Source organism: Accipiter gentilis, chromosome 1 (assembly GCF_929443795.1).
Source record: "Accipiter gentilis chromosome 1, bAccGen1.1, whole genome shotgun sequence".
Classification (NCBI taxonomy): Eukaryota; Metazoa; Chordata; class Aves; order Accipitriformes; family Accipitridae; genus Astur; species Astur gentilis.
In genome coordinates, this window is record NC_064880.1 from 52,390,548 (window position 1) to 52,414,358 (window position 23,811).

General features: G+C 41.5%; 2 protein-coding genes across 14 annotated transcripts in view; one reads left to right on the forward strand and one right to left on the reverse strand.

The window, feature by feature from the left end:
- Positions 1-31: 31 nt before the first annotated feature.
- Positions 32-22,709, reverse strand: ORC4 (origin recognition complex subunit 4). 6 transcript variants are annotated; one of them, XM_049815354.1, is made up of 15 exons: positions 22,642-22,709; positions 20,620-20,707; positions 20,231-20,302; positions 17,846-17,922; positions 16,046-16,136; positions 13,814-13,889; positions 13,327-13,412; positions 10,576-10,624; positions 9,910-10,061; positions 7,891-8,064; positions 7,466-7,552; positions 4,412-4,520; positions 3,022-3,117; positions 2,873-2,940; positions 32-1,690 (listed from the first exon to the last, which is right to left on the reverse strand). In XM_049815354.1, exons 3-15 carry the CDS (start codon positions 20,285-20,287, stop codon positions 1,502-1,504), a joined length of 1,311 nt encoding a protein of 436 aa, XP_049671311.1. In that variant the 5' UTR covers positions 20,288-20,302; positions 20,620-20,707; positions 22,642-22,709; the 3' UTR covers positions 32-1,501. The 6 variants fall into 6 exon arrangements, with proteins under 6 accessions (XP_049671311.1, XP_049671303.1, XP_049671295.1 ...); XM_049815346.1 differs by lacking the exon at positions 22,642-22,709 and adding an exon at positions 22,298-22,389; XM_049815338.1 differs by lacking the exon at positions 22,642-22,709 and adding an exon at positions 21,752-21,802 and having other exon boundaries at positions 20,620-21,246.
- Positions 22,613-23,811, forward strand: part of MBD5 (methyl-CpG binding domain protein 5) — a 148,124-nt gene continuing 146,925 nt past the window's right edge. For 6 of the 8 annotated variants that reach the window (XM_049815157.1, XM_049815118.1, XM_049815222.1 and 3 more), the window contains exon 1: positions 22,613-22,709. The gene's annotated coding sequence lies outside the window, so the exon portion shown is untranslated. The remainder of the gene's footprint in view (positions 22,710-23,811) is intronic. The other 2 variants (XM_049815190.1, XM_049815127.1) reach the window with 2 other exon arrangements.

Sequence of the window (23,811 nt, forward strand, 5' to 3'; positions counted from 1 at the left end):
CAGCGAGTCTCAAGCTGCAGGGTAAGTTTTGTGGCCGAAAAAACCCCAAGAGAACAGAAAGACAGGGCAGCCTCAATGCAGTGGGGAAGCAAAGTGCGTCACCTCCAGCATTTCTGATGGAGAACTCTCTTCTCCCTGTCACCCTCCCCTCCTTTTTTAACCAGCAGTGCCCTGAGGAGGGTTTTGGAGGCGAGCACCCAGGCGGACTCCCTGCTGCAGAACTGCTCCTGGGAGGACACACCAGTTCAGCAAAAGGCTCCAGCGACCTCACAGTTGTTCTGCACGCTGCACCCCCTCTTCCCACTCCAGTCTGTGCCACAGTGCTAAAACTGGTGTAACAGGCCCCAGCGGTGTGCAGAGCCTGATGCCGAAACCTTGCAACAACTTTTTCATTTACAGTTTGCAAGTGTTCCATTCTGATAGCATGGTGCAGATTGTCTAAGCCATTGCTGACAGGACCTAGATCATGAAGTTAGCACCATCCTGTTACTGATTTTGCTTCTTTTCAGAGCACTGCTCTGCTCTTCAGTGTGTGCAGGTGCCCAGACAATCTCTTTATGAAGCAGCAAAGAGCAAAATCAGTAACCCTTTGACTGAAAAGAAGGGTTTTGCGTGAACCCAGAAGGAAGAAGTCCCAAGCATGAACAAACATCACTGAAATGTCTTCTGCTTTTTGACAGACTGAAGCCACTGGGCTGCTAAAAAAGCACATCACATCATACAGGCTGTAAGGTAAGAGCAAGCTCACTTACTCTTTACTCAGGACAGAGCAAACCGTCAGCCCTGCCACGTCATCCTTTCTGAAACCTAACAGGAGGGTTAGAGCTGGGCCTGTCCCTTGCTACTTACAGCCACCATCCTAAGCAGCATCAGGCGCTTCCAGCGACTCGGCCATACACAGCACTTCGTTCCTGGGGCGATTACCAAACCAGGGATAATTCTCACCTGGGAAAGAGCATCCTTCTCATACTGCACCTTGGAAGTACATATATAGCATTATACATCATTCATATACATCTGTCACTAGAAACGCTCCAAAACCAATTTTCTACATCAAGTCAAATCTGAGGAAAAAAAAATACACTCAGTGAGCTTTAAACTGCATTAGAGGTGGATCTGTGCTTCAGCATTCACAGCATGAGACCCACCGCTGTTAGTGGTGGCCAGTATCTAAGGTACTTGTAATACAAGATTGAGACACACCAAAGAGCTTTGATTTCTGCAAAGCGGAAATTATATGCGCAAATGAGTTAGCGCTGGGCTGAGCTGAACTGCCTCAGCTTTTAAGTTAAGCCAAATTTAGCCATTAGAAGGTAACATCACTATACACACATTCTCCTTAAAAAAACAAAATCCCAAATCCATTAGCAAAGCAAGCTTCTTCCAAACATTTATTCATCTGAAGACCCTGCTGGGGGTAAGGTAAACATTACATCTTCTGGAGTTACCACTAACTCCAAAAGCTTGGATCTAGAAGGTGATACCACAAGTTCCAGAGAGCTCACAGCCAACTGAGTGATGAGGTTGCCCACTGTTTAACATCCGTCGGGCAGTTTGGATACACTTGTAAAGCATCCATGATTTGGTTGTTGTCCAAAAGCAGTTTCATTAAGAGGTACTCTCTCTGAGCACGTACAGATGGTCTTTCTATTGGTCTTACTAATTCCAGTTGTAGCAGGTGTTCAAATGCCTAAGAAAGAAGGAAAAAAAATATGAGGAAATGGAAGATAACATCATTTGGGGGTGTACTGCTCATTCTTAAGGCGCTGGTTTGACAAACCTGTGATGTGCGATGCCAGACAGACAGACATTAAGTGCCAGCTCTGTTTTACCTTACGCCCTCTTGCACAGGTAGCAAAGCACATCAGCTGTACCAGCTGAAACAGAATTCACTTTTCTTCTTAAAGAAATAGTATTTGAAATCCGGTGTACGCGTCACTGACTGGAAATTACTTTTGTTATTCCAGCAAACAACTGGAATAGTCAGTTACAAGTGCACAGACAAGCATTACATGATATCCAGTTTAAGTGTCATTCATGAATAATGTTGGATCAGAAACCAAGGCTGCTCCACCTAAAAGTTGCAAGACGGGAAGACAGCTTTGACCACTGAACACTGCGGGTCCTTGGGTGAAGTTTAGGGACTGAAAACACAGCCCCTGTGTGACCAGCGCTCTGACAGCTGCGGTGCAGCAGGATCATGCCCTGTGACCAGGTCCCTGAGCAGAGCCTGGCAAAGAGACCTTCACGGAGTGACAGCCCAGAAGGCCCGCAGGGACCAAAACGCCTTTCTCAGTTTGCACTTCAGGCGGTAGTTGGTTGAGGCAAAACCAGCCCTATTAGGCTACAAATTGATTCCGTGTACCAGCCAGAGCTACTGGGGCTTGGAGTAGGGAAAACAGGGGTTTGATGTGGTACGATTAATTTAAATTTTGGAGACATCACTTCTAAACAGCAGAAGGGGCTGAGCAACCTGACAATAGCTACGCACATACACAAACCTCTCCTTTGGAAGCCGTTTCCGATACAGTCGTTCTTGCTGAACGCCAGTCCTACATCAGTTCAGCTCACTTGAAAGAGAGTCCTTGCCCTGGTGCTAAACTCTTCCAAGCGTAACTATTGAGCAGCTCAGGATGGGCTTGAGCTCCCCAGCCTCGGGAAGGCGAGCGGTGGCCAGGCACTGCCCAAAACCACTGCCCCAGCTGCCTGCTCTGAGAGTGGGGGGTTCTCACTGCCCTGAAGCACCCCGTCATGGTTTAGGGCTGCATGTGACTACTCCAATCTGTGCACTAGGAAAAAACCCAACATCTAAATAATCTACAAAAAAATAAATTAAAGAAAAAACCAACAAAACCCTACATTTCAGGCTTACCTTCATGACAACTGGCTTTTCAAAGTTGTACATACAATGCGCCTTCCTTTGTATGAACTTCTGGAATTCTGTATCAGTAATAGAAAAAAAAAGTTAGTTAGGGGAAAGTAAATCATTTACTTTTTGTAAAGTTCCTGCATTTCTCTCACCGTTGTAAACCATCTGGAAGTTAAATGGTTCTCCTTCATAAACATCATTTAAGTGTTTCATAGCTATAATTAGGCAGATTTCCAGGACAGACAAACCTAGAGGGAAAGACAAGAACTCTAAATATTTCTCTTAAGCATATCAGGAACACAAGCAGTTCACATACTATTTTTATTCTGCTATTTCTATACACTGTAGGCCTCACCTATTTGTGTTATGTATCTTCATAATGTAAAAAAAAAAAATCCAGAATTGGAGAAGATAGATAAGAGAACATTCATTTTTCCAGATATTTGAAGCAAGAGTGTTAAGAAATGGGCTGCTTCCATCAAAAAGCAAGAAATTTAAGGAAAAAAACATCATTGCAGATTGGACAGCATGACACAGAATTTTTAGCAGCACCAAGACGATCTCCCTGCTACTATATAGCAAGTCATGAAATGAGAGTTTGAAGAGGTTATTTACTCTTCAAAGCTAAAGAAGTGACAAATTAGCTCCACAGTACTAAGGAGACTGAGAATCACAGGGCCGAGCCAAACTAAAGCCTGTAAAATTTGGGAGCCATAGAGAAGCAATGGGCTAAGTTAACTTTTCCCGATCAGGGAAGCAATCCCTCCTGTAACTATATTTAGGCTTACTATCATCACCAGGAGACATTTATTTCTTCTCACTGTCTGCACAGGTTCCAAAATGCTTATCAGAGCAAACTTAAGCGTAGCACTCAGTACACACCATCTATCGAGGTTTGGAAAGGGAGAACCCCCAGACCTCGCAAAGGCAGCAGCAGCACACGGAAACACACTAGCAGAAGCTCAGTTAAAGGCAGGCAAGCGCACACCACTGTAGTTCTGAGAGCACAGAATTCAACTACATACTCCCATCTTGTACATATCCAAGCAGAGACTATTGCAATTCTCGGAGTGTTTGTTGCGACAGCTCCCAGCCAAAGTGTCCTCAGTATCCTCCAGTTCCCAGCTCTGGCAGGAAGACATCAGCATCTTCCTCCGTCACTTAAACAGGACAAAAATGCTGCCCAGGCTGGTTCCTTTGCCCAGGCTACCAGTGCTTTCCCTGGCTAGCACTGCAGCACCACACAGGCTGTCTGGTACTGACAGCTGTTAGCCTGCATCGTAGCAGTGCACTGCCCGAGCTCCCCACGTAGTAGGATTTATATCCACTATCGTGTAACTCCATTTCTGGTTTATGTGGCATCGTTACCTCCACACAAAACAGCAGAGAGCAGACTCCACAGGCGGAGGTATTCCCCATGCAGCCCATACCGACAGGGGACACTGCCCTGTACAATCTCTCACACATCAGGAGAATTTCAGGGAGGGACTTGACACATTCCATACTCCTAAGGAACATTTTGGGGAAACAGCTGAGCTTTACCATGTACAATATTTGCTTTTGAGTCCATTCTAGACTGCTTGCTTGCCTCATGAACATCTGATGCAGTGATAAGCGGGTGATGCACATTAACGTTACTTACAGCGAGCATCTAAAAATAAAATAGAAGACATTTTTCATTTAATTACTAATTACCAGACATACTTTCTACTTGGAGATGGAATGCAGAAGAACACATTTCCCCTGGAGTCACCTACTGGAAACATTAATGAATAAAGCCCTACACACACAGGAGGCTCACACTGAAAACCTTGTAAATAGCTGGTAGCTACAACTACATTTTGCCAGGAAGGTTTTCCAGGCTTAAAACTTTAAAGCCTCCTCACTAGAGGAGGTAAACACTCATTAACTTGTTTATATTAATTTCAATGGTTTAGCATACTTCAGTGATTGCTGTAAGAATGACTTACAACTATTTTAAACGTACCTTTGTACACAGAGCTACAGCATACTCCTGTCACTGAAAGTACTAAGAAGGCATCTGAAGGCACCTTGGTTTACAGAATACAAGTAACCCCTTCAGAGCATTTGCTGCAGTCTCACCTAGTTGCAATTTGAATCTTAACCATCTTCAACTACCTGTCACAGAAAGTGAGTTCTGAACAAATATAAGTTAACAAATACATAGTTAACTGACTTCTTCTGACACCACTCTTCCCAAGCTAGTATCATCCACAAGCTGTTATACAGCAGTGGGCACACTACAGTGCCCTTCACTTGCTCTTTAGAGCTTTAAGTATCTGACAATGCAGAGTGATGGGGAGCACTACATGTTATTTGAAAACAGCTGGTCATTGAGAACAAGCCCTTGCTACAGAAAAGCAGGTCATTAGCAAGAGTAGCTGCAACCTTCACCACCACCACACTGCCCATCACAAAGCTTCTCTCACCAGCTCAAATGGCAGACTCCTAGAGATTTTCAGAAGTAAAGAAAAATTCATCCTGCAGGGCAATTAACCCACACTTCAGCTAATACAGAAGAATTACAGAAGTACTAGAATCTGTATTATATACTTTTATAAGCAAGATGACTTCAGAGTGAAAAAGCCCCTCTTAACCGAAGAATTCAGAAAATGCTGAAAAAAACAATCAGGAACTTCAGCCTCAACTCTGACACACCCTGGAGCACAAAGGGAGGCTATTCAGATAGCCATCAGCTCTTTTTCTGGCATTCATTCAAGCCACAGGAAGAATTGGGTGCCCCTAAACTAGAAATTATCTGCAATCTTGTAACTAACTCAAGTAAACAGAGGACTACAAAAAAAAACCCCAAAAAAACCCGACTCTGATCAAGCTCCGTGTTTCAGAACTAGAGCAGGAAGTCCGTGATCTAGTTCTCACAGTGGCTATAAACCCAGTGTTGGGAAAAGCTGTCAGCACTAAAGAGTCCAAGAACAGCCCACCACAGAGCTGAAGGTTAAAATCTGAATACTTGCACAACACAAGATAAGCAGGTATGTTTAGTGGGCTTTTCACACTGACAGCAGCACACAGATATTTTAAGATGGTTAAATAAGTGTTACTTATCATCTGTAATGAATGTTATTGCATCCATATTAACGACATTAAAAAACAGAAGTGAGGGAGGCAGATTAAAAAAAATAAGAGACCCTCCAAGAGAACCTGACCACGTGTTAAGCTTCAGCTCATTTGTCGTGATAGGGGGAAGTTCACTGTCAGCATTACCTCCTACTTACTGAATACAGAAGTCTTCTCTCAGAGTTAACAGGAAGGCAGCAGTCTAATTTTTCTCCACACCATGAGGCCTGTCTTCTCTCCAAGATAACTGGGAAAGGTTGAAGCTACCAAGTAAAATTCTGAAAGCTTCCTCAGGCCCTTGACGCCAGATAACATGGTCATTGGGAAGATCAGAATTAACTTCCCTCTCAGTATTGCTAAGGGTTAGTAGCCTCAGGCTCCCAGCACCTCAACATTTAAAAGATTAAGATCACATTTCCTGGACTAGCCTTACACTAGGAGAGGAATTCCAGACAGCATCTGGGCTAAATGAATTGTTCCACATATGAAACCAGCTCTGGAAAACAAAGTGGTGCCTAATCCTACAGTTCATAAAGTGATTTTATCTGATACTCTGCATAAGAAGAAACTGGAAGTGATAGAAAAAAGCATTTCAAAAGCATTTCCTCTGTGTGAATAACAAGATTGTAGACACATGGGAACGCTCTTACTGAAGAGGTATCCAGGAGCAACTAGTCCATAAATGCAAGTAATCTGTGCTCAGGAGCATCACTGCAATAACGGTTTAGGAGGAAGGAGTGGGAAGAGGGATAAAAACAACAAATAGTTTAGCTCAATGTGACAGTTACTCCAAATGCAGCACCGTCTGCTTTTATGTCAAAAGTGCATATACCTACACTGACAGTAATTCAAGAGTAGCTCAGTAAACAGGCCAGGAACACAGACAAACCCTAACAGCATCAGGAGAAAGACAAAGTAGAGAGTGCTCAAGTGATGCAAGAATACAGTAAGAGACCATAGTTTAAAAAAAAAAAAAAGGCACCAAAATTTATTGACATTTGAAGAAGATGAATATTGATGAAGAGAAGCAGGTTTATTAGATAGTGACAGATTTAGCAAAAGAGAAGGAATGGAGGAATATTTGGCTACAACAGCAGACTTAAAGGTAGAAAAGGTATTGCGGTACAAGCAGTTTTCAAGACTTACCAGCAACCAAAAAGAATATCAGAAAGGTAGAAATACTTTGAAAGTATTTCACCAACAGTTTTGCTTTATAAATGGAAAGACTTGGCAAAAGTTATTTTAAATACGAAAACCCCACCATCACTTCAATTAAACAGTACACCCTCACAACATAACTGCTACAGAAATTGGAACTACTCAAATTCATTAGTGAAGCATGGATTGATAAAGCATGCAAGAAGCCAGGACTGTCAAAAACTCGCTGAATAAAAAGACGTTTCAAGTAAAGCTCAGATAACTGGCTTGAAAAATACAAGCGTTGTTTACCGATTATTGTAAATCAAGAAGATATTTTATGCATATCCAAATACATACCAACAGCAAATGAAGTGAGCGCAGATCTTTAGTGTGGTGGAAAAGGTTCTGCAGCATGTCTTGCACAGTTTTATCCTCCGAGAGATGCTAAAAAAGAATTTAAGTGATATTTTCATCATCTCACCAAATCATTTCATACTAACCTGACAAAATACCAGTCAGGTAACTTTCAGGAAGAGCTCAGCTTACGCTTGACAATACAATTTCTTCAAGTCTAACCGTAACTTTCTGGTCTTTTTTGGTGACACTTCTAATTTTATCTCCAGACTTCAATAAGCGAAGATTCTCTATCACAATTCAATTTATTCCATATTGAACTCAGATAGCGAAAGGAAATACTAATCTTAGGTAAAGGCTTTACATTTATAAACTGGTCTTACTTTAGAAGTTTTACTAGAACACCAACTATGAAGAACTTCGAATACCTGAACGTTTTTATTCCATTTTTGTGCAAAAGACTCATCAGGAAATCCAGCAGGAAGAGAAAGCTGTTCCTTGAATATCCTAATGTATTGTTTAAAATCAAAGGAATTTGTCAAATATATCTGTCGGTGAGAGAACCTTGATTTTACTCTCTTCTCCAAGAGCTCCAGGATATCCTTGTTAAAAAAAAGTAAAAAAAAATAATTAAAAAAAGCAGATGCATTTAGTGCATTCTATGCTACAGTAAAAACTACCAAGAGAAAACAAAGTAAATCGTGTTGAAAAAAAATATTAAATTATTCAATTCTTAGGCTCAAAATGTTCTAACAAGACCTTTGCTAATTATTATAATTGATGTGCCTTGAAATGCCTAACAACTAGCCATTTACCCAAGTCATGTGATGCACTACGTCATACAGGATAATTAGTTGCTAGGAGACCTGGCAAAATTTCTCCATAGATTATGTAAATATTTCAGTTACTTAAGTCTGCATTCAAGATGTTTCAGCCTATCACTGCTCTAGACAAGTTCTCTATTTAGTAGATATGTAGGTTGGCAGCTGTCAGTTCACATGCCTTTTGTCAGACTGGAAGAATCCCGCTTAAAAAAAACAACAAAACTTAAGAGCCAATATTTATCTTTTAAGATTGTCACACAGAACTAAGCAAGTCTGCCATCAGGTTGTTGGTTGAAGGTAATAGAGAAAAGCTTCTTTTTCTCAGAACACATAGCAATAGACTGGCATCAGAAACAAGCTGTGGGACTCATACGTTTAGAGAAACACGGTACTATTCCCCTACCTTATACTGGGACACAATGATTACACTCCCAGTTTCTAGGAATTCTGGGTAGGCCTTTTTGGCTTTTAAACATTTGTTGTGTGTTGGTTTACTTGCACTAAAAAAGGCTTTAAGAATACTAAAATTCTGCACCAAAAAGAGAGCAGTACGAGTAAATAGAGAGACAACAGTGCGTAACAGAAAGACCCCATTTGATTTAGAAGTCACATGCAACAGGGACCAGTAATTTAAAAAAAACAACAACAACAAAAAAACAAAACAAAAAACCCCTCAGAAGCAACAACTATCACCAAAACCATGGTACAGGCTCTGAAGACTCTCCCTTAATTACATTCAAAAGCAGAGCAATACAGGGTTCTAAATAATGAGTGGTGAGGATACTAGACTCAGGGCAGTAATGAAGCCAAAGAAAAAATTGTATTTGATTAAATCATCTATCAACTATTTTACTAACTTCAGAAATTTGCCCAGCTAAATATCACCTAAACCTAATCAACCCCAGATTCAGGCATAAATGAAAGATTTTAATTATTCTTCTTCTTGTCATACCCTGGCTATCTTCACTACCAATCCAGTTTTTCTGAATAAACAGTATAATTTTTATAAAGTATCAGCTTCCATAGTGTTACAAAGTAATTTTTTCACAGTATACACCTAATCTGTCCACAGTTCCTTACAATGTCACTGTAAAAATCACAGCAAGTTTAACATGGATCTTAAACCCATTTTGAATATGCTATTACAGCAAAAGTGACCTAGTGATGCGTTTGCTTAAAAAAAATTTCCTTGTCCTCAGAACAATGATGTAAACGCTGTAGGTTAATACAAGTCTGTTGTTACCAACTGCTGATGGAGAAACTGAAACGCCGAAGAGTGACTGTTCCAAAGAGTCAATGACAGTATAATAGAAAACAGCCACATGGATAATATGGCCCTTCTACAGTAACAGAGGACAATAGCATTGTGTCTCCTTAAGAATGTTAAACCTGCTCCTCTAGCAGTAATACTTAAGGCTTTGCAGTTTTTTGTTCATCTAAGTTTGCTCTCAGCACAAATTATTATTTTTTATCCCCCTTCCCAATTCAAACGTCAGAAAAATGGATAATTGAGAAAAGACTCTTAGTAAATTAAGTAAGGTTCCAGGAGAGGAGAAAACCTTCCACCTAAGACAAAAGTCTCTTTAAAACAGCTAAAAACTTTGAGAAAGCACAATTTCTTACCTGTCTACAAGTGAGTCCAATAACTGTTACTGGAGTCTGTGCTGACTGGGATATATCAAAGAGGTTATAGAGCAGTGTCTGATTCTTGTGATGAACAAACAAGTCAAATTCATCCAGTATAAACAAGACTGGACAACTGCTAGTTCGATCTCCTGAGAAAGCAATTTTGAAAGTTAGTATGGTAAGATAATCATCAGACTTCCATCTCTACAGCTTTCACAAATTCCAGTTTTAACAATTTACATATTTTCTTTTAGCTTTTCACTAAGCCCTCCTTCCACATATGTACTGCTACAACAGTAAAAAGAGAAACACACTGAAACATTGGTAAAGTTTTGTAGTATTCTGCCAAGCATCATTTCTGGTTGCAAGGACAGACAGACTTCTATGGCAAATTTTTAAAAAAACATTTTTAATAGCTTCAATCTGGATAAAACAATCTTTCCTTCATAGCTGACCATCACATGCAAGCCTTTATGGCATCAAGATATGTTAGGTATAGGTTTGTTTAGTATTACATAATTTTCACATTATTTTGTAAGCATGACATTCTTGGGCTAGATTTCTTCATACCACTTGTACAAGTAGATGAAAAAACATGTATACGCTACCTTTTCAGTCAAGTGACACACACACTGTATCAGAACAGGGGCTACTAGTGTTTACCTTTCCTTAAAGCTTCAAGAAGGAACGCAAGATTTTCAGCAAAACTGCCCTACACAGAAAAGAAAAAAGTTTCACAATAGATTTTCAATGTAATCCTCAGAATTGTGTAACTACATCAAGTTCAGGTATGTAATGAAGGACGTTTCCTTCTAAGCCCCTGCTTTCAAAAGCAGTGCCTATTCAAAAATTTACAGCGTTACTTCATGTTGCATAATCATAACCTCTTCAGGATAGGAAAACTGATAGTTAAGTCCACATTGATCCACTTCTTTCCAGTCTGAAAACCCCAAACTAACTGCCTCAGACAGGCAAAAATTAGTTATCAGAAGAATGTCTACCATACGCTAAATTAACAAGTAGCTTTATCTTTCCTTAAATAGCTACTGCATACTCATTTTCCATCTACACACATGCAAAAACTGCCACCTAACGTGTTCCACTGAGAATGATCAGTATGCAGTTTTTTAATTTCCAACCTCATTAGATGAAAGCATCAAACATTCATGGCAGAAAACAATGACTTGCTATGACCATCCTGCTTCAGTTACACACACATTTACACACTCTCAAGCACACAAGTTGTGAGATGGGAAATAACTGAAGACCACAAGCCCTATCAAAGAAAGCAGAAAAGCAAATTTACTCTTTGAATGCGAGTTGCAGAAGCTAAGAAAGAAAAAGTTTCTATCAAGAGAAGTAAGGACATTTGTGCAAACCAGTACGTTTCCGTGCCCGTGTGCAAACAAAGGGATTAGATGGCTAAGAGTTTAAAGTAGTACTCCACAATAACTTAATGGGGAAAATTATAGGGGAATTAAACATCTTAATGTCCAGTTTTGCCTCCAGCATTTTTGGTAGTGGAACTGTGGACCTTGAAAGGTTGTTCTAGTTCTTTGTTGACAAGACAATTCATTCAAACAGCTAGGCTAAAATTAAATACTTGCTATTTCCTTCCATTACTGCAACTGTATTTGGGAAAATTTTAGCTTACCACCAGAAAGGTTTTCCATTCTCTGTATCTAAATTCATTTGCGATAAGTAAGGAACCAAAGCCCAGCCTAAGAAGCATTTCCAAAAAATAATAAAGCCTAATAACTAAAACCTACACTTCATCTTGTATTCCACACCAACCTAGTTCTCCAGTTTCTCTTAACTAAAGCAGTAACATCTTAGCTCTTCAGCTTTCCAAATGCAGCTGATGAAAATAAACCTCATCTATTGAGATCTCACCTTTCTCACCTCTCATAATTCTGCTTTAGCCACATGGATCAGTATTACACATGACTCTCAACAGTGTGAACTCTGCCAATCTCAAAGGCCGTGTCTGAGAGCAAAGGAGGAGATGATGCTCAGAAGGACCTTCTGTCGTACCAGAAGATGGCCTCTGAAGAACACTCAACAGCCTGTCCTGGTTTCAGCTGGGATGGAGTTAATTTTCTTTCTAGTAGCTGGTATAGTGTTATGTATGAGAAGAACGTTGGTAACACACTGATGCTTTCAGTTGTTGCTGAGCAGTGCTTAGACTAAGTCAAAAATTTTTCAGCTTCCCACACCCAGCCAGCAAGAAGGCTGGAAGGGCACAAGAAGTTGGGAGGGGACACGGCCAGGGCAGCTGACCCAGACTGGAGAAAAGGACATTCCATACCACGTGATCTCATGCCCAGTATATAAATTGGGTGGAGTTGGCCAGGGGGATCACTGCTCAGGAACTATCCAGGCATGGATTGGTGAGTGGTGAGCAACTGCATTGTGCATCACTTGTTTTGTATATTCCGATTCTTTTATTACTATTATCACTTTATTATTGTTATTCTTCTCATTATTCTTTTCTTCCTTTCTGTTCTATCACACTGTTCTTATCTCAACCCACGAGTTTTACTTTCTTCTTCCCTGAATTCTCTCCCCCATCCCACTGGGTAGGGGGAAGTGAGTGAGCGGCTGTGTGGTGCTTACTTGCTGACTGGGCTTAAACCACAACACAGGCAACAACCAGGGAAGCCCAGATCACCAGCCCAAGTTATTTCACACGTAGATGAGTGAAATTTAATCTGAAGCACTTCAGTTATTCTCTTTATTACTGACTTTACTACTAATAGAAATGAGTTTCTTATCTTTGGGAAAAGGTTGATAGAAGCAAATATTCTAATAGAAATCAGATGCAAAATGAGAGCTTTAGGAAGCCTGGATAGATTTCCCTATGAACTACAAAAGGCTGCAAATATACTAAAGATACTGCTTTTTGACTGGTTAACTTGCTTACTCTTTGTCTTGAAATGTTCAAGCTGGTATTTCCAAAATGCTCTACACCTCTGAACAAAGTCTCTTCTGAATGCTTAATGTTTGTTTCATTCTGAGGCTTGAAGTAAATGTTGAGAGCACCTTTCCATTCTTCCTCCTTCTCTAAGTCAAAGTCGATGTTTTTTTGAAAAAGTATCAGGATGCATTAATGTTGCTCAACCAGCAAAATGTAACGTTCAGCACTTGTGTAGAACGTGATTATTTGTTGGCATGCTTTAAGTGTTTGTAAACCAGGGTCTTCACAGGTGAATGCTGCCACAGTTCACTACTGCCATCAATTATTAAATATTTTAAAAGAGAAAGCTTTCAGAAGACTGAGTCGGCTCATTGCAATTTTGCTAATAAATTCTCAGAGCCCATTCAGTCTCAACAAGCTGTATTCTATAAAGCCAGTTTTCTAGGCAAGGATTTTTGAGGGAGATAAGCAAAGAGTATAATAAAGTCAATACTTACAAAAACTTTATCCCCAACCACATTTTCCAGGTGCAACTGTCTAGTGATCTCCTTCAGGGCCACTTTATCGTTGGTTTGCAGAAGCCCTGAAAGAAAATGATTTTTTCATCAAGAACTGACACTTCTTCATTCCACGAGGCCACATCTACAACCACTAGAAACTTATCCAGAAGCTTCTCTCCATTTCCAGCCTTATAAAGCTATGCCTTTTTACAAATTAACACTGGACATTTTCCATATGTAATAAGAGGTTACTGAATTCAGCCAAAATTGAACTGATTTTTAACATTTTGAAAAGTCATTAAAAGCACAAAAGTTCTCTTTATATAGAGAGATACAAAGATAGGAAGGCATTTTGGAGCTCACAGACAAATGTGTCTGTAACCAAGGCTAGATTACAACTGCTGAAACCAAAATTTTTGTTCGGTACATACAATATATAACAACTGAATATAACATAACATTTGAATTATGCTGCATTACTTGCCATTCAGATGAACTTCCAAGAGGTTCTCTCTAACTTGTTTCATTTCTGTGAGCTCTTTTAAGACATGATTTAATAACTAGGAAAAAGATACATAATTTCTTTACAAGATTAAAGTATTAACAGTAAGAAAAATGTACAAATGGATATTATAAGATAGGAAACAGTACGTGCAGTTTCATTAGGTAACAATGTTTCTGAGTATTTTCAAGACTAAAACACTAAAATGACAACTTCACATTCACTATCATGACTGTACCAATTACATTTGTTCATTCTGCTGAATTAGTAGGGAAGGAAATATAAAAATAACTCTAATATTTTAGTCACTCATTTTTTGGAGTAATATCTAGGGCTTCTGCCTTAATGAAAAAACCTTTACGAGTTTTGAGATGTGACAGAATTTGTCTCTTATGTTAGTAGAGTATTTGGCTTCGTTAGATGTTGTAAACAAAACTATTTGCCTTAAATCTTTAAAGACACTATGCTTATTCTTTTCTTCTTGAAGTTGGGAAGCATGAGAGAAAATGAAGTTGCACATTAAATTGCTTATAAAACTTAGGGGCCCAAAATCCACAGTCCATCAAGAACTTGTTCTCAGTAAAAATAATAAGGAACTTGTATTAAAATACGTACAAGTAGTCGAAATGTTAACTTTTCATTCACTTGCTACTTCTTTGCTTTTGTTTCATCAGCTGAGATTGCGCAGATCCCATTTATGTGTATGTATACATACATATATAGACACAATTTTCTTGTCTCCAGAAGTCTTTTTTGAAAACTAAACATCTTTCACTTGATATAGAATAAGAAAATCATTCATTTTTCATGCGTAATTTGCTTACTTATATTCTGGCAGGAAGGATGATGAATTTTCATCTTCACTATCCTTAAGTAAAAGGTTTGGAAGAAAATTTAAACTTTAAATAATAAACATAGTTTGAGTTTTGGTGATTGGGGGGCACGTGGTATTTGAGGGATTGTTCTGTTGCGGATTTTTTAAAAACTTTCACATCTACTCCAATTTGTTTGTAGTATAGAGCTCATCTAGACTCTTCTATTGATACTGTGTTTAGAAGCAGATACAGTTGGACTCCTACTACAGCTGCCAACATTTACTATATGGAAACCTGGAACAAAAAAAGCTTATTCCCTTGGTTTCTCAAGTTTACGCCCAATAAGCAGATGCCATCCATTCTGGCTAGCGGCTAGCCCCTTATCCAACAGTCTCAACTGGACCTTGAAAGTCTACATTGAAAAGACAGGAAAATCTAAAAACTATTTTCTGCACTATGAGAGTGCTCATTGCTTACTTTACAAATCCGTAAGTCTAAAAGGAAAAATAAACTTCAGTTCAAGCCCAGCGGGAAGTACATAGGTGGAAGAAACCTTATTTGCCACTGGTTTATCAACTCTTTCCCCACCACCACTCCGTAGTATTTTGACAATTACCCTTCCTCTGAAGCATCATGGGTAACAGAAGAAAGTAACAATACTGACTGGTTTTGAAATGCAGAACAAGCAAGCTATCCAAAAAACTGGCAGAATGATTGGTGTCAGCTGTATCATGGATATGTTTACAATCTATTAATTTATTTCTATTCCACTGTATTTAAAAGCTTGAAGGCCACTTGCATTAGCACTTGGGAAGACTTCCAAAGTAATTTTTCTATCTTGAATACTTTGTGCAGTAACAATAAACCTATTTATCACATTATATAGTCATGTAAACATAAAAGACTTAAGTGTTTGCATAATATTAAAGTATATAACACTTAAGTTAGATGCCATTTGTTCACATGCCTCAACTAAAAAGAGGGCTTTTAAAATACAAAACCTACACTTGTAAATTATAACTACCATACAATACTCTGCCTCCTAGGAATTGAGGTCACAATTTTTTGTGTGTGTGTTTTTTGTGTTTTTGTCAGCTGCACATGAAGCTATTCTATTTTACAAAATCACTAGGAACTCAGCATTTGAAAAATTCCAGAAGATTGTTAGGAAATCAGTTTCTTCATATTGTTATTCAACAGAATTAGCTCACAAAAAGTCCTAGAGAATTAGCTCACAAGAAGTCCTAGAATGTTTTGAAATTGTGTAAACAATTAGCAATTCTCTCTTTAAAAAGAGGCAGAGATTAAAATTTAGCTCCAAAAGCTCCCAGGACTTCAGCAAGGTCATCTACCTCATGCTTAATTTAACCCTGTATCAACTTTTAATACATGTTTATACCGCAGTCTTTCCTGATCCTCGGGGTCCAATAATGAGGGCAGAATTACTTTCTCCATGCACTGTAGTTCGTTTCAGCAGTTCCAGCAGATGCCTGTGTTGACAACAGCAATAGGTAAACAACTTCAAACCAGGCAACATCCACTGAAATCATGGAAAATTCAGAGAATATTTAGGACATAAGAGAAAACTTAATACATTTCAACTTGCTCTAAGAGCCAACACTCAGGGCATGCAAAATGTAATACAATAAAGTACAAAAGGCCGAGTCATCAGCTCTCAAAATATTTTAAAATAGTAAAACATGCAGAAGTCAGGCGTATTACTAATCTATGAAGTTCTACAATTCTCCACCATGAAAGGACAGACTTGAATAATTTTTTTTAATTTTTTTTTAAAAAGGAAACAAGATTGCTTTCTGTGATACCACTATAGCTCACAAAAAAGGAAGACTGGCAAACATTGAAGGAAATCTTGACACCAGGAAAAATTAATGATTTAGTGGAATATATTAATTTTGACAATCTTCATCAAACTGAATATATGCTAAATTTAGGCATTCAAAGCTTGTGAATGCTAACAGCAATACTGAATTTCAATTTCACATTCTATTCCCACCCAAAAGAAGGAAAAAAGAGCAACTATAAATTACCTTCAGCTAGAGTTATTACCTAGTACCACATTTAAAGTACTTGTAACAACTACTGACACTTCCAATTCCCAAATGTTTACAAATGCATACATTTAATATGCCTTTTTTTTTTTTGCTTAGAATATTAACATCATGTAATCGCTTGTAAGGAAGTGATAGAGTCATCATGGAACAGCTGTAGCAAACGCATGTGGTTTTATTCACTATCCAAGAACTAACTACAGCCAAGAGCCCCGATACATCTTGGGAAAGAAAAACTAAGAGCTGAGAAGTTCATTGTGTTTTCTCTCCAGCATAATTCATCACCAGTGGCATATTAAGTAGAAGGCAGTCTGTAAACTGTTTTTCAGAATTCCAATATAAAGAGGGGAGGCTTGTTTTGTAGAATACTAACATCACAGAAATACATTTTCTCACAACAATAAAGACGTCTGTGAGCTCTGCATGTATATCACACCACCCTTGAACAACAGAAATGGTATTTTCCTTCCCATAAGGGAAAGGAAACTAACGTTCACATCAGGCGATTCAACTCGCATAAAAATGGATTGTTTAAAACAAGTTCTTCAGATACACATTTGTTATTTTCAGAATTTGACCTACATCTGTAAAAGGATTAGTATTAGAATAGTATATTATTGTCACAATAGGTCCCTTCTTCCTAACTCTAATCTCTGCATTGGATGACCCCAAGAAGTAGGTTGTTTTAAATATGGCTCTTTACTTAAAGAAAGACGATGTCGGTGCCCAAGGTTTAAGATCTACTTTTACCACAGTTACCAATAAACAGGAGAAAAATCTGAAGTAAAAATAAAAATTCGCAACACGAAAATTTAACATTTTGCTTGGTCAGGTCATTAAACATAGCCTTAGAATATGCACTTAAAGTATCTTTCAGGCTCAAAAAAAAGCGTTTTGGGAATTACAGATTTGAAACAAGGACAAGAAGTCCAAAACTCAGAGCCTGACAGAATGGTTGTATAAAAATTCTTAAACTGAGGCAAAACAATTTTTAGAAGCATTGTGCTGCAAGTCATTTAATCCTGTATAATTTAGAAAAGCAGAGGTAGTGGAAAACTCTGACTTCACCTGATTATTTTACTACTGTGGTTAAAGTAGAAATTACTTAGCATTTGAATCTGCTCACTTACCTGGACTGATGTTCAATCCCAAACAGTTTTCCAGTAGCACAATCGTGACAGAATCTTTCACGTAAAATTTTTTGCACCTACGGATATAACACAAGACAGGAAGAATGCTTGGTGCTTCAAACACCAGAACGTACCAATAATGTAACGACTGCAGTAAAATATGCACGTTTCTGTGGTGTCACAACTACTCTGTAACACGTAAGCTTTAGTTGTCATCAATGATATTGGGTCTTCAAAGTAAGAAAGAAGTTGCAGTAGACAGAATATTTAACAGACTCATTGTAGCAGAAAAGGGAAAATTCAATTCAATGATAGCAATCAACGATAGCAAGGGTCTTTGGTCCCTTCTGCTAGAGTTTCTTTCCTTCACCCCCCCAAAGGAATGTTATACTTGTCACCAAAATTAGGTCAGTAGTTCATCTAATTCATAGTTCTAACTTACTGTGTAATACAGGCAAGAAAACATTTACCAGGTGACTTAAATAAAAAACAACCCACTTGCTTATTCCCCCGAATCCTCAGTGAATACACTTTTTGCACCACTGGCAACAACATTGCAGCCTACAGCCTTCAAACATTAGAAAGTATCAAGTTTACAGTTCCTGTGAAGATGCAGTTCAGTTTGGAAGGACAGGAAGTAGTACGGAACTGAAGCTAATATATGGCTTACAAAGGATGGAACGAAGTCAATCCAGCTTGCTTTTTAGATCAACTTCTGAAGTCCTTCAAACTGCACAGTGAATACAGTTATTTTAACTATTAGTTTGGGTGTTCTCCTTGGGGTATCTTTAGCTATACATCTGCACCAACTTTCGTTTTCCACATTAAGAACTGTTACTTAAAATTGTATTTTCAATTCCCAAACAGCCAACCTTCAGCATCATAACAGAATTCTTCCTACCACTTGACTAACAGCACGCAGATAGGACAATCCCATCTTTTAAAAATTTACAGGACTCTATACTACCTACTTATCCCCAGCCCTCATTTAAACTATCCTAAAATACCTGCACGCTCCATCCTTTCGTAATGCTTGGTGTCCAATTTGAGTGCTCATTGTCAAAGAATTTCAGAGATTAAATCGCGAACTATTAATGAAGTGATTTTCCTTTAAAATCACCTTGCCTTTCAGTCTAAGTGAATGGCCATCTGACCTAAAAACTAACTACATGATTATTATGCACATCTGTACCATTGGTTTTCCATTCTCTTAATCAGAGTTGGCTCATCTTCCCCCCACATGTTTTTTTTCTCTACATTCTTCAGTTGCACCTCTTAACTGAGTCCTTTTTCATTTCCGCTGAATCCTAAGAAATAATGAAATGAAAATAAGTGCAGCATTCTATCCCAGGTAAACATATATGGAGACAATACTGTACCATGAAGGATTTGCGTTTCTCTCATCTTAGGTAGCAGTTACTCATTCACACCCGTTTTAGCCGATCGGGCACTGTTCTGAGGTACGTTACTAACAGGCTTTTAGTATCTCAAACATACATCTTCTTCTAACGCTTAGCTAATTTATAATTTATGACAGAATTATCACCATCAGCTCTAGGCATTTGGTTTAAAAATAATACATGTGGACACACCTTTGTGTAGTACTCCTCAGCAAATCCAAATAATGGATAGAAAATCAATAAGAAAATCTATTTTCCTAACAATTCCACTTTATGAAAGGAATCCTTTTTTGGTCTGAGCTGTGCTCATATACCTGATTTTTCAGTACTCTCGTTGTTCTACTAAAGTCTTACTGATTTAATTTCTAGATTTATTCTGTTTTAATGAACAGTCAGCATTGTCCATCCACAAGGGAAAAGGTTTTCCTCCTATAAAGGAATTTTATAGGTAAATGAGGGAAAGATATTAAAGTATAAGAAATCACTGAACCAGAGGTAATTGGCTACAAAAAGCATCACAGGTTTTAAGTAGCCACTTTGAGAAAACAGAAGAAGAAAGCTTAAAAAAAACTCCAGACAAACTGAAAACTGATTCGGCAGCTGCTGCCCTGCCTAATCTAGGCTGTTAAAAAAGTCACCTAGGTTCTGATTCACCCTACAAACTGGAAGATAAAGAATCTGAGATTTATGCAAATCTAGTGCCACAAACAGCTGTAAAAGCAAAAGACCACCCTTTACCATTTTTATTAAGACTCCAAAAAGTAGATCATTGCCATAACACTTGAAGCAAGCAATCATCAGGAGATAAGCTGGAAGAAATACCGAACACAAACAGAACAAAAACCACTTACAGCCCTAGAAATTACATCAAGTATCTGTGCATGCTCTTTTACCTGGTCTAGTAAAAAACTATAGAATGACATGGATGGCAGAGAATGGGAAAGTTCCGTAACTTAAAAACAAAGTTAATAAAGATGCTACTAACCTGCGAAATACATTCTCCATTTGCTCCACTGCTCTCCTTTGTCTTGCGTTTACTCATCGCAGAACTTTTCACCTTTAAATAGGAAAGAGAATACAAGTGTTATACTAAATTACCTTGTTTCCCAAATAATTGTTAGTCAGAAACTGTACTTAAGATGTTAATAAACTAAATTTAGACACAAGGCAGTTGCTCATTCATAAGAGCTTAAGTTGTAACAAGCATTGTTTCTTAACTGATGAAGATGTATTGGTTCACCTTACTAGTACAAAAAAAACCCCAGACAACTGAAGCAGTTTTAGTTCATTTCTGATTAGATAAAATCCACGTTTACATACAACTTCTGAACAGCATTTGCTTTAGGCTGCTTTTCAACACAATGCAAACAGTACCTAATGCAACTGATACGAAAGTTTTTCTTCAAGTTTTCTTCCAAGCTCTTCTAGCAAGTTCGTAACGGCAACGATGACATTGACGAGTCTGCAAATGACATTCCAAGTTCCATGAAGACAGCACAGCTGCACACAAGCTGACCTCGCACAGAACCAGGAGCATCACAGCCAGCACACTTACACTTCAGACACATTATTGCAAACAACCGAATCGATAGCCTTCAACTGAGTTGTACTAACAAGTGGGATTTGTACACCTTCTCCTCTGACCAACCACCAAGCCTAATTTGTTCATTTTAATTGCGCTGAAGAGTTTGGAACAATGTATTTATGCTTCCACAGCTGGAACAAGCTACAGGAGCACGGTAACACGTTAAGTCACGACAACTGAGTTTTTATAGGAACAGTTAGCTGTCTGTGTTTATACTGCTGCAGCTTATAACAATAACCACAGATAAGCAGCACGAGTAAAAAACAGTTCTCCCTCTTTGTGTCAACAGAAAGTTTCCCAGATTTGCTCCGCAACCATTTACGCTTATTTTAGCACAGCTGTTCCCCTCTTCTCCCAGTCTCGCTCCTTCGGTTGCAAGGCCCGCATTGTTCAGTCCCCTGGCACAGTAGCTATGCCTGCAAAGAACGAGACCGGCTACTAAAAATATATATATACATAGAGAGAGAGAGAAACGAAGCAGTCGCTGTGGGCCCAGACCCAGAGCAGTGCGAAGCACGGGAACACAACGCTAGGGAAGCTGAACCGAAGCCGTTAGATCAATTAAACGGGAGCACAAAAGCAACAAGACTACCGGACGAGGAGCGGTTTCTATCCGCGGCTGGCCAAGTTATACCGAAGCACCTCAGCCATCGAGTGCCGCTTCCAACCGAAAAATGCCCCCGGCCTCCCCGAGCTCCCCCGGGGTATGTGTGGGGGGGGCGTCTCTCCCACCTCCCCCTCCCCCCCCCGCGCCGATGCGACGCGCAGAAACGGCCTCCAGCCACCTCCCGGTGGGGCGGACGGCCCGGAGACACCGGCCTATACAGCAGCAAGCCAACGGCAACCATTTTTCCCCTCACACAAACCAAACCCCTGGGCGGAGGACGCCGCATCGCTCCTTCCCGCCACCCTGCACCTCACCTGAGGCGGCGGCGGCACTAACGGCCGCTCTCGCGCACGCCGCCCAGCTGCCGCGCTCCCGGCAGCGCCCGCGCCGCCCCCCTCACGTGACCACCGGCTTCGCTTCTTCCTTCCCTTCCCCCCCCCCCCCCACTCCGCTTCCTTTCATTTCCCTTCCCTTGCTCCCCCCCCCCCCCCCCCCAGCACGCCCCCTCACTTCCGCCCCGGCCTCTCCCCACCACTTCCTTCCGCCCCGCCGCCGGATCTCCTTCCGGGTGCGCGCGCGGCCCTGTGGGAAGGCACGTCCCTCCCTCCTCTCCCTCTCCCTTCTAACCCCCCCCCCCCCACCACCACCACCACCTCCACCTCCTCCTCCTCCTCTCCCCTCCACCCCGCGGCCTCCCGAGCTCCCCCGGGGCGCATGCGCAGTGGCCTGCCTCCCCTCTTCCTCCCCGGCAGCGCCGGAGCCCCCAGCAGCCGGAGCAGCAGCAGCAGCAGCAAAGCAGCGGCAGCTGATGATGAGGAGGAGCGCGGGGGGGGGGGCGCGGGGGGGCCCGTTATTTATACCGTTAAAGGGACAGGCCGCTCCTTCCCCTCGGTAGCTGCGTGGGGGTAAGGGGGGGGCCGGTAGAGGCGCCCCGACTTTCTTCCCCCCCCCCCCCCCCCTTCCCTCCCCTACCCCCCCTTCCCTCCCTCCCTGCCCCCCCCCCCAGCCCGGCCGGAGGAGCCCGGGGAGTTTCTTCCTCCGTGTCTCCCGTCCCCGTCCCCCCCCCCCCCCCCTTTCCAAGCTCCCCACGGCTCCTCCTCGTCGTCGATCGTCGGGGAGAGGCGGCCCCGGCGGGAGGCACCTCGGCGGGGGAGCGGCAGGCAGTTGGGCAGCCCCCGCGCTCCCCCTCCTCCCCCTTTATTACCCTTTGTGTGCGTCTCCGCCTAGCGCCGCTCCGGGGACGGACGGGCGACCGGGGGGGGGACCGCTGAGGTGAGTGTGGGGCGGCGGCGACGGCGGTGGTGGTGGTGGTGGTGGTGGCGGCGGCGGGGGGGGTTGGGGGGGGGGAGCGGTCGGTGGTGGCTGGTGGCGGAGGGGCCGCCCGCTTGTTTACCTCAGGGGAGGGAGCGGGAAGACGGCGGGGGGGTGGCCCGGTGCTTGGCCGCGCTGGGCCGCGGGCGGTGGGGAGGGGGCGCCGGGTGCCCGCCTGTCACTTTCTGCCCCCTCACAGCAACGGGGGGGGGGGGGATCCCCCACCCCCTCACCACACACACCCCCCGGTACGGTCCTGCCGGAGCTTTGTTGTCGCCGGGGCGCGGGTGATGCCGCGTTTCTTTCCCCGTCGATCTGGGGAGGGGGGGGGGGGGGGGGGGTTGTTGCTTCTTACCGACCCCCCCCCCCCACCACCACCTGCTCCCAGCACCGGGTTTGGGGGGTTAATGTCGGCTTCGGGGGGGGGCTCTCTGCTGAAGGCACGGTGTTGTGAGGAAAGTTCGGGGTGGCTCCGGTGGGTGCTCGTCTCAAAAGTGTTGTGGGTTTTTGTTGTTTTGTTTTTTTTTTTAATTTATTTATTTTCTGGCCGCAGCGGGGAAATTCGGTGGCCGAAATAACGGCAGGGTGCTGGGGAGCCCTCGGGATTTGTGACCCCCCCCCGCCCCCGGTTGGGCTCTCTGCAGTGGTTTCAGGCCGTTCTTTGAGTTATTAAAGCCCCGGGGTCGTTAAGGCCCCGGTCGTACAAAGACCCTACTCGTGAGCTTAACTTCCAGGGATAGTCCAAGAACTGGACTCCCGAGGAACGTCAATGTTTGCGAGATCGGAATCGGTGTTGCGCGTTTGATAGCAGTACGTGGTTATCGCTGGTGGCTGGCTATATTTGGTCAATGGTTTGTTCAATTATATATGTCGTGATCTGTTTTTCCATGGCCTTCTGCTGGGAAGGCCAAATGTCTCCATCCACGCTTACGGTTTGTTAGGTCAGGTACCACTGGTAGGCTGATCTGACCATATGTGGGTTTTTTGTCTACTGATTAAAAGGAAAGTTCTGTGTCAAAATGTCTGAAATGGATTAAAACGTAAGGGGGCAAACTAAATGCCT